The sequence below is a fragment of the Populus euphratica genome, unplaced genomic scaffold (assembly GCF_000495115.2).
Source record: "Populus euphratica unplaced genomic scaffold, PopEup_1.0 scaffold147.1, whole genome shotgun sequence".
In the NCBI taxonomy this organism is placed as follows: domain Eukaryota; kingdom Viridiplantae; phylum Streptophyta; class Magnoliopsida; order Malpighiales; family Salicaceae; genus Populus; species Populus euphratica.
In genome coordinates this window covers 152,759-163,243 of record NW_011500032.1, presented here as the reverse complement: position 1 = coordinate 163,243, position 10,485 = coordinate 152,759, and the positions used below count along the sequence as shown (strand labels likewise).

The window sequence follows — 10,485 nt, the reverse complement described above, 5'->3', positions numbered from 1 at the left end:
ATATATATATATATTAAAGCACCTTCCATGGAAGGCAAGTCTAGCGCAAAAGGACAGGTATTGAACACACTACAACATGCATGTGAATTCATATGTTTCGAATCCATAAACTAACATAAATTAATCAAACTTTTCATCCCAAACTTTATGGCTTAAGTTTAATAATCAGAGATCCTAACCCCAAGACTATTAATGTAAAATGATCTACTCTTGCTTATAATTGACATTAATATACGACCAACATACTCAGTCTTGGGGAGCTGATTCCTCGATCACATTGATGTTAATTGCTGCCATTGAAACAGATTCCTTTGATTAGTATTTAATTAATCAAACTTATTATTTAATATTTCTTAGTAAACAATCCCTAGAAATGCCCTTCTTTCCCTTCTATGAACATAAACATTTTATAATACAGGCCTTTTGTCCATCCATATGAACCACCTTTCATACGAATAAATTGGCAAATACTTAGTCGTGGTATTGGCTACCTTTTATAAAAATAAATTACCTTTTATAAAAATAAATTGACAAATACTTAGTCGTGATGTACTCAAACTCGTGATGTGCTCAAACTGACTCAAAAATGTTGAAACTTAACAAGAATCAATCCCAGAGAGTTCCTCCTTATAAAAGATGTCAATGAACAGACTCCGGCAAAAACGAGCTGAAATTTACAGAGGGCTAAACGACAAATAGCCCGTTTTAGTGCTAGCTTCAAGTGATTGCCCTAGAACAAAATAATGTACCACCAAAAGAATTACAGGGTCTAGGGCTAAAAGTACAGTAGTATAGGGCCTTCACCAACCCCTAGCTAGAATCATTAGGGGTAAAACAAGAAAACAAAAACCAGGCCATGATGATGTTGATCTTGAGGAAGACGATGACTGTGTCTTCTCAAATTGAAGTGAATCAACAGCCAAAGGCATGTTCTCTTGATCAGGGCTACACTTGGATTCAAGCACTGGTGGGTGTGTGCTATACATTATGGCTCTTAAAACAGCAGAAACAGTTGGTATGTACTCAGTTTTGTTTCTTGCAAGGAGCCAAGTTAGACCCATTAGCTGGCAATCCCTGTTGAACATCTTGCTTGCCCTCTCATCTCTTGTGCTCTTTTCTTGGGTTCCATTCTTGGCCTTCAGCTGTAAAAGCAATCACATTTTAGTCATAAGAAAATAATGCACAAGAGATTGAAAAAAAAGGGTTTTGAACAAGGTGGAATACCAAAGAGGAAAGGTTGTGTTCGAGGAAATAGACAGCCAAATTGTTTGCAGTGTAAAAGTCGGTGGGAGGGCACATGGGTATGGGACCTATGGGTAGGGTGACTTTCTGAGGTCTACCCTAGAAGGCTGTTCACAAAACAGCAAAAAGAAGACCCTGAAAGTAAACACATTGCCCCACTTCACTTTCATGCTCCTGCTTCTGCTTATTCGAGAGCTATTTTCACTATGCAATGCACTAGTCAATTCATACCTAAAAGCCCAATTATTATAAGCGTGATAGCAGCAGGAGCTTATACTCTTGTTTTTTTTATTTGAGAGTTGAGAGTCATAGAACCATCAACAGCAAATGAAAACTAGCCCTTGCAAATCCCCTAAAAAGTCTTAGTAGTCCTTCACACCTTTTTCCTCTAATTTGCTGGTGAACAAAACAAGTTGTAACTTAGACAACATCAAGCAAGTTCCCACAAAAGAACTTGAATTGAAAGGGGTTTTTTTTTTTTTTTTTGGACACAACATATACTGAAGGCATCGTACCGAATGATAATATGAACATTATGACGAAAATGCCCTTCAAATTGTTGTGAAATCCCCTAAAAAATGCCATGAATTGAGGCAGGCCACTCATTTGCAAAGTCAAGAAAAGCTTGAGATCACCAACCCCAGGAAAAAAGGGCAGTCTTGAAATGAAGCCGAAACTCCAATTTTTCAGATGAATTAATCAATCGAAAAACCCACAAACCCCCCCCCCCAAAAAAAAAAAAAAAATCCCACAAGAAAACCAGCCTTAATAAATGAAGTAATCCCTCTCACATTAAAAGCAAAATTCACAAGGAGGGCACCAAGGAGCAATAAATGCAAAATTCCTTCTATCCATTGAAGATGAAACATTCACAAGGAGCAATAAATGCAAAATTCCTTCTAAAAACTAACCTTTTGGAGGGCACCAAGGCACTTGGTACACCCTGCATAAGAGGAATTCTTGCAATTCTTCTCCAAATTCGTGACAGCAGCAGTAGGAGTTGCATTATGAAACCCAGAACTCACATTAAAAGCAGCAGGACAACTAATTGAACTAATATGATGAAGTCTAATCCCACAAAAACACAGTATAGCATCACAGCTAGCATTAGGCTGTGGCAACTTCACATTTTTAGTCAAAAGTGCACTTTGTAATGAATTCACACATTTTTGTGAATCATCAGGCATCATTGGAAAATCAGGTGATGGTGTCGGGGCTGAAGCGTGGACTTGAAGGGCTGACCTTGCATGAGCTGCAAAGAGCCAAGCTGCAAGAACTGGACAGCACCGGCTACGGTCAAGGTCTCGACCACATGCATCATTCACACCACCAAAAAGTTCAGCTGAGAGGTCCAAGTGGCAAATTTGAGACTCAGTTTGGACTGGAAATGCAGGGACAGTGTTGGTGTTTGAATAGTCTCCTGGTTTTAGAGGCTGGTTTTGGCCAGAAACTGGCTCAGCTAGGAAGCTTGAAAGAGAGAGAGTGAATAAGGATGTAGAGAGAAAGATTGTGAGAAAGGTTCGCATCTTTAGTGAACTCAAGAAAAGGGTTTTACTTTTTCTTGGCTAGCTCTTGTTGTTAATGATGGTGTTGAGTAGGTAATGAGTGTGGATGGATAGATTTATGGGTATGAAAGAAAGCTGAGAGAGATTTTGATTGGGAAATGGAGAGAAGTTAAATGAATGATGGGGTTCTGAGTCTTTCGCTTTTCAGAAGCTTTACCAAACACTATAAAAAGAGAGTTCGTTTATGGTTCTCGGAAATTATCAAGAAAAGGGAGAGTGCGTCTGCTAAAGATTCATGAGATATTCAAAGATGGAGTGGTTTTAGTGGGCTTTGGTGGTCTTGTTGTCTAGCTTAGAAAGATGGTTTCCATTTTCTTTGTTGAGAAGATGCAGATCTTGAAATCTAGAAGGAGAGAAACAAAAAAAAAAAGGAAGTGGAAGATTTGTGGAAGATGACTTGGAAGAAGTGTCTCTTTCTTGTTTCTTTCGATACCTTCCACTTTTTAATATTTGTGTAAGAAATGACACATTATAGATTCATCATCCACATGAAAAAGGCCAAAGATACATCATGATTCATCAGCCACGTGAAAAAGGGCAAAGATCTTCTCTTGTTCCGAGCCAAGGGAAGTGCTACATAATACCATACTTACAAAAACAGAATCGAAAATCAGTTTCGAAACCAATTTGGGATCAGAATCTAGTTATGGGTAAGAGAACCGGCCTAGGTTGGTTTTTTTTAAAAAAAAATATTAAAATAATGCCATTTTATCAAGAAAAAAGGTTCAAGAGTTAAAACCGGGGCTGGGTTTTAACTTGAGTTATAAATTAACCTGAATATTTTACTAAATGTTTTAGATCCTGGATCGACCTTGCCGGGGATGAGGCACCACTTCAGGATACAAAGCAATCATCCATTATTGTATAGTAATTTTTTATTCATGTGCTTTTAAGTCCTTTTATTTTGTTTATAGAAAAGGGAAAAGAGAGAGGGGTCCAATGGAAAACAGAAGAGATTCCTTTGGCAGCTTGTGATGTTCATGTCCTTTTCTTTAATATTCTCTAGCTCATGCTTGCTGGATGTGATATGAAAGATACAGTATATTTGGTCCCTACACTTGTAATGTTTTGCTAAGTTGGTCCTCTAGAAATATTCATAATTTTAATCTCTTTTTCTAACTTTCAAAAACGTTCAAGAAATCTCTCGTTTGCTTGTTAAAAAAATTAATATTTTGACTCAATTAAAGATTAATAGAATTAAAATTAAAAACGAACCAATGTTGTGTATCTAATTTCATGTTAAGTTGTGTTTGATCAAAATTAAAAATAATAATTTTCCATTCATTAATAATGGAATTTCTGAGATTTTAGTATTACCTTTTTCACTTCTAACTACTCATTGTTCTATTTTTCAACCACTTTTCAGTTGTAGAAATCATCACACAACACCTTAAACATCATTTATAATCATAAGAAATTGTTTCAAACTCCGGATCCAAAGATTTATAAGATTTAAATTAAAATTTTAAATTCCATTATTAATTAACAGTTTAAAGTAAAAATGATGTTTGATATTATGGATATTTTTTAATTTGTAGGTGAAAATGGTGATTTTGAATTACAAAAATTCATAAAATGATGGTAGGTTGAAAGGTACCTAATTTGAACTGTGGAATAAAACTACTAAAAAGAATAGATGATAACAAAATTTCAAAATCATAAATAACTAGTTTACATGCTGCGACTTGTATAAAAAAGATTGAAAATAAATAAAAATCGGGCCATGAAGAACTTGACGCATGAACTTTTTTAGAAAAGTATCCCTTGGTTAATTTCATTTCTTTCTATTTTTATTTTTCAACCTTTTATTTTGATGCTTCTCTAGTTTTTTTATTTGAATATAATATTTTTTTCCTAGTTTATTTTTTTATTCAATATTATTAGATTTTTCTAGTTCTTTTTTCTATATAAAAGTTTGTAATAACTTTTTGGTAAGTGGAGACATGAAGGAATAAAATTAAGTATTTTAAAAGTTTTCTTGTGCTTATGATGTTTTTAATCTTTCAGGGTTTTGACTAATATAAATTATTTATCTTTCACTCCCATTTACATCAATTAATAATGAAGCACCCATTGATTTTTAGTGGTTATTTTATTTTGATATGCATTATAAAAAACCAACCATGGCTATAAAGATAGTAGAACATGATATGTTTGTACAGGAGAAGATGAGGAGGTTTCTATGGATAGCATTATTCCATCATTTATTATAATTCTATTTTGATGTAATAATTTTTAAGAAAAATAGATATCTTTCTTTTTTTTATTCTTTATTATGATATTTTTTTAGTTTTTTTCCATACTTGAATATTTTTCTTAGTTTATTTTTTTCTAATCGATATTATTATGAATTTTTAGGCTTTTTTTTATATATAAAATATTATAATAGCTTTTCGACAAGTTTTTTAGGTTTTTTATATATAAAAGATTATAATAGCTTTTTGGCAAGTGAAAATATAAATAAATAAAAATTAAATATTTTAGTTGTTTCCTCGTACTTAATGTTTTGGGTCTTTAAGGGTTTTATAATGTAACAAACCTCATTATCCTTCATCCTTATCTATGCATTTGTTATTAAAGTCTAATGATTCTTAGTGGTTATTTTACTTTGAAGTGTATTGCAGAATAACCAAGGTTAAAAAAATATTACAAAACATGATGTACTTGTATAGAAAAGGACAAGGAGATTTTTTCTTAGAAAAAAAAGTTTAAAAAATAATGTGTTATTTCTATATATATCAGTTATTGTTAATCAAAATCTTAGTGTTATGACCCACGATGAAGCAACCTATTTAAAGGTATTGTGTTAAGAATTCATGATGGGACAGCCCATACAAAAATATTATGTTATGAATCTATAATGAGGTGATCCAGACAAAAGTGATGTTTTAGGGACCATGATAAGGTGGCTCAAACATAATTGTTAGAGACTAATGATCGAGTAATATACGCATAAAAGAATGTTCTTGATAAAGAATAATTTTTAATTTAGGATTGGGCTCGATGATGAGTTTCTTCCAACTTGAAAGGACTGAAAGCATAAGATTTTTTAGGAAAATAGATATTTTTATTTTTAATTATGGATTTTTTAGTTTTTTTAGTTTTTTATATTTAGTATTGTTAAGGTTTTCTAATTTTTTTCTTTATATATATATAAATGGCTGTAATAATATTTTAGCCAGTGAAGACATGAAGGATTAAAATTAAGTATTTTAAGAGTTTTCCTGTATTTATAGTGTTCTTGGTCTTTAAAGAATTTGACTTGTAAAAAACCTCTTATCCTTTACTCACGTGCATTAGAATTATCTGTCATTGTTATTAAATTTGACCCAACAAGTCAGCCTTAAAATATCTCAATTTAACTTTTTACCAAGTCTGAGTTTAGAATTAAACCATGTGGGAGTTATCTTAATATGAATTGGTTGATTGAAAAGGAATTAGTCAGCCAATATAAAAGTTTTAAGGGCAAAAAAAAAGAAAAAATAATAGAAATCAAATATCATGACCCCATTGCTTGCCTAGCTTGGGTTTTAAGTTAAACAGTGTAAGATTTTTCCCAGCATGACCTAATAGCCTTGATCGATTTAAAGACAACCCGAATGATCAGTAGGGAAATTATAAGGACAAAATTAATAGAAAAAAACCTCCTAACTCAAATCATTGTCAAGTTCAAGTTTAAAATTAAACCGTATAAGAGTTGTCTCAACATGACCCAACTTCAAATAAACCAAGATAATCGTTAAAAAATATATGACGATGAAATTATAAAAAAATAATGAAATTAAAAGGAAAAAATAAAAAAAATAAAAAAATGTAAGTGCTTCACTTTTTATAGAAATAGTGAATAGCTATAATATTTTTCATTTCTTTTAAAGTGGATAAGGTAAAAAAATCTTTTAATTTGGAGATTATTTTGGTATATACCTATATTCATATAAATAAAAACTCAAATGAAATACTCAAATATTTCCTCTCCTCAAAGATTTATCCTCGCATTTTTTATATACAAAAACTAAAGAAGAAATGATGCTATACTTGGGATCCATGCAAAACAAATGATGAGGCAGCAATATTTTAAACATGGAAAAGGAAAGGACATGACCCTTGAGAACTGATCATCAAAATCAGCACAAAATCTGATGGTTTGCTTTAGTGAAGGGCAAAGATTAACAAATCTTTTGGATTATACCATAAAAACAGAAACATTTGGGACCATATTTTTTCTATCATATTTACATAACATGATATGGAAGTCAAATCATGTGAAGGTCCTTTCCATTCATTGCATGGGTCCATGTATGTTTCTCTATGATGGGTTAAAAAAAAAACAGAACAAGACTGAAAAGAGGGGAAATGTGCTAGTAAATAGAAAAAGGAAACAATAATTGTGGAGTATTTCTCAATCCAATTATGACCTTGCTGACTTAGGATCCTTTTCAATTATCAAGTGTGCCCTTTTAAAAATTTATTTTTAAAATATTTTGTGAGCTGAGGGTTTTTTTTTTTTGAAATAGTTATTACAAATGATGGATAAATCATAAAATTAAGTTGCAATATAAATCTAATTTTGACTAATTAATGAGTCTTGAAATTAAATGAATAAATAATTTTATTCAACAAAGAGGTGTTTGAAAAATGGATAAACAAAATATTTAAATTCCAAATATTACTCTATTGTATCTTGAATTTTATATTGATTATCATTTTTTATTTCTGAAATTATATCAATTACTTTTGTTTTGTGTTATCAAAGACAAAGGTAACTCGATCGGGTCGGTCAAATAAAGTTCAAAAAATACGTCATAATTTAGCTTGTTGTTATATCCACCTCTAGTACTATGCTCTGTAACCAGTAAAGAAAATTTAATAAGATGAAGTATCTGTTTGTCTATTCGGTAATGTCACTTTTAAATTGTATTTAATTTTAAAAAAATTATTTTTTAATAATTTTTAGTTTAAACCAAACACAGTTTAACCCAACAAAATAAAAAGAAATTTGCTTTTTCAAGGAGGCGGCCCTATAAAGAAAAGAAATGTTGTAGCATTGGGAGAGGAGAGCATCCCATGGACTTGACATCTCTCTACTGAACTCTTCTGAGCAGCAATTGCTGCTTGGCTCGATCGAGTGGCTTTGCTTGATTAGCTGCATCTCTAGGACAGGAGTCATGCTTGACAGCCCAAGACAGCAACATCATGCTTTTCTTTAACAAAAATTGCTTTTGGGATAACATAAAGTAATGAAATTGCCTGGACAGTTTTGTTTTCTTTATTGGGTGGAATACGTTTTAAACTTCGATCCACATGGTATGCCCACTCCTATAGTTTTCAACAAAGGTGTGTGTGCGTGCGTGCGTGTGAAATGTGAAAAAAAGAGTAAAAATATTAATTATAATTCTATTTTGTTGCACCCATGATCTATCAGAAAAATAAAAGAAATCCATGTTTGACAACTACCATCCAACCCAGCCAATATTCTCCATTTTCAAGCTAATATTTCTATATTCCTTGCATATTCGATAGTATTTCCCACATCTAAGACCCCCTTTTTGTGTGACAAAAAGTTTTATTAAATTGAAAACTATAGAATAAAAAATAATAGCCACAAATGGAAACAAGAAGAATATAATGTAAAAATCAAAGGACAAAACGTAAAGCGCCAATCAAGCAAGAATTATTCCAGCATAAAGTTCCTTTACAAAAAGCTTCCCATCTCTACTCCCCATGATTTTTTTTTTTAATCTTGTTTTTCTCTTTAATTTTATTTGCGTCTTAGGGTTTGGGTCCCTTAGTTTCAGTTTTTGTGACAGAAAAAGGAAGGACCTATCCCTTGCTTGAGCCTTTACTTTACAGTACAATGCCGAGAGATTCAAAATAGGGAGGATGTCTTCGTTTTGTAAGAACAGGCTGTGGTAATGTAGGGCTATCGCCATGGTCCTGCAAACATTTTTGTGCGCGTAGGGCTATCTGATATAGCATTCTGGGGTCCTTACTGTATAATCTTGATAAATTCATAGTTTTAATTATAAAAATATGTTTGTTCAATTTTAGAATAGATTTAGATTTGTAGTTTAAACGATATCTTGATTAATCAATAATTTTTTATGATTCTAAAAATATTAATTTTTAATTTTATGACCAGTAAAATAGATTTATATATGTGATCGAATGATTACTGTGAGGTGTTAATTACAGGATCTCAATCTGAATTCCCCCCCCCCCCCCTCTCTCTTGCAAAGCTGATGTAGTAATTTAGGGAGGAAAAGGATTATAAACCCATGCTTAATTTGTGATTTGTTTTTAACATTACTTTTTTCTTAGAATGTAATTTATTTTTTTCTAAAAAAGTTATCTACCCAATATTAAGTTGTTTAATTGTGTGTTTAGTATCAAGATATTGATTATTTTTTAAAAGTGTTCTTTACTTGAAAATAAATTAAAATAAATTTTTTAAAATTCTTTTTATTTATGATATCAATACATTAAAAACATTAAAAAAACATCAATTTCATAAATTTTCAAATAAAATATAATTTTAAAAGTAAAATTTACCACATCATCAAATAACACCCTTTATTATACAATTGAATCTCTCTAAAAAAAAATAAAAAATAAAAAATATGGCGCTAAAAAATATTCAAGCCCTTGTAGCTTTCGCAGAGTCTCTCTTTGGCCTCTCTATTCGCAGTAATTATGGCTTTATTATCTTCATATGAAGCAACACGAACCATTTTTCTTGCCTGAAGTCAATAAAATAAAGAAACATTGGTTAGCATGGCTTATCTGCAACACTTTCAGCAATTCAATCATCAAAGAAGCAAAATCATAATTTCGAATTTCGTAGAAAGGAAAGAAGCAGGTGAAAAGATTGCATCATGGACGTCTCCTTATCTCTTGCCTTTTCATACACAAAAGCAACCGTCTAAAGTGATAGCCACCGTGATGCTATTTTTTTAAAAAAAATTAAATTTCACTTGAACATATATATATTTTTTAATTTCACTTTTATTATCAATATATTAAAACTATTAAATTAATATTTTTTAAATAAAATATATTTTTTAAAAAATAAACCAGTATCATTCTTTTATTGTTGATTCACACTGTATATCTTTTTTTTTTTTTTATCTACGTAGGGTGTCCGGTCCAGCTTACGCGCATCATGACTAATCCGCACGGCCCACTGAACATCCTACAAGCCCAGTGAATAGGTAAGGCACCGCGGGGGTGACAGGCGTGTACGGTAAGACTCGAACCCAAGTGCAGAGAAAGGAAACAAGCCCTTCCCACCACTGGATTAGAATCTTACTTGCCACACTATATATCTTGATCAATGATATAGTTGATTCAAGTAGTTTAATGTTTCTTTCTTTTAAATAAATTCTTGAATTCAAATCTTGTAAATGAAACATATCATTACTATAAGAATCTTATTTTTTAATAAGTTAATTTAATTTAAATAAACCAGTGGGCTTGAAATACCAGAGTTTAGATTAAAACAAAAAAACAAAAAAAAACAGTACACTTCTTGCAACCACTTCCAATTCCTTTTGGTCTCGCCAAAGAGAAAAGAAAAGAAAATTAATACACATCCCACCTTTCGAAATCACACAAGTGTCATGAAAAAGAATGTTCTCATTTGCACTTTTTAGGTAAGATAATTAGTAATTAAACATTTGTA

At 31.5% G+C, this 10,485-nt stretch overlaps 1 protein-coding gene across 1 annotated transcript; it reads right to left on the bottom strand.

Annotated features, from left to right (window-relative positions):
* Window positions 1-596: 596 nt before the first annotated feature.
* Window positions 597-3,263, bottom strand: LOC105142511 (uncharacterized GPI-anchored protein At4g28100-like). The gene is made up of 2 exons (XM_011050172.1): window positions 2,154-3,263; window positions 597-1,142 (listed from the first exon to the last, which is right to left on the bottom strand). The coding sequence occupies exons 1-2, from the start codon at window positions 2,766-2,768 to the stop codon at window positions 801-803; spliced, it is 957 nt and encodes a 318-aa protein (XP_011048474.1). The 5' UTR covers window positions 2,769-3,263; the 3' UTR covers window positions 597-800.
* Between the last annotated feature and the right edge of the window lie 7,222 nt (window positions 3,264-10,485).

Coding starts and splice junctions, on each gene's coding strand:
- LOC105142511 (XM_011050172.1), bottom strand. CDS start 2,768: ATGCGAACCTTTCTCACAATCTTTCTCTCTACATCCTTATTCACTCTC. Junction 1,143..2,153: donor GCCTTGGTGCCCTCCAAAAG/GTTAGTTTTTAG, acceptor TTGCTTTTACAG/CTGAAGGCCAAGAATGGAAC.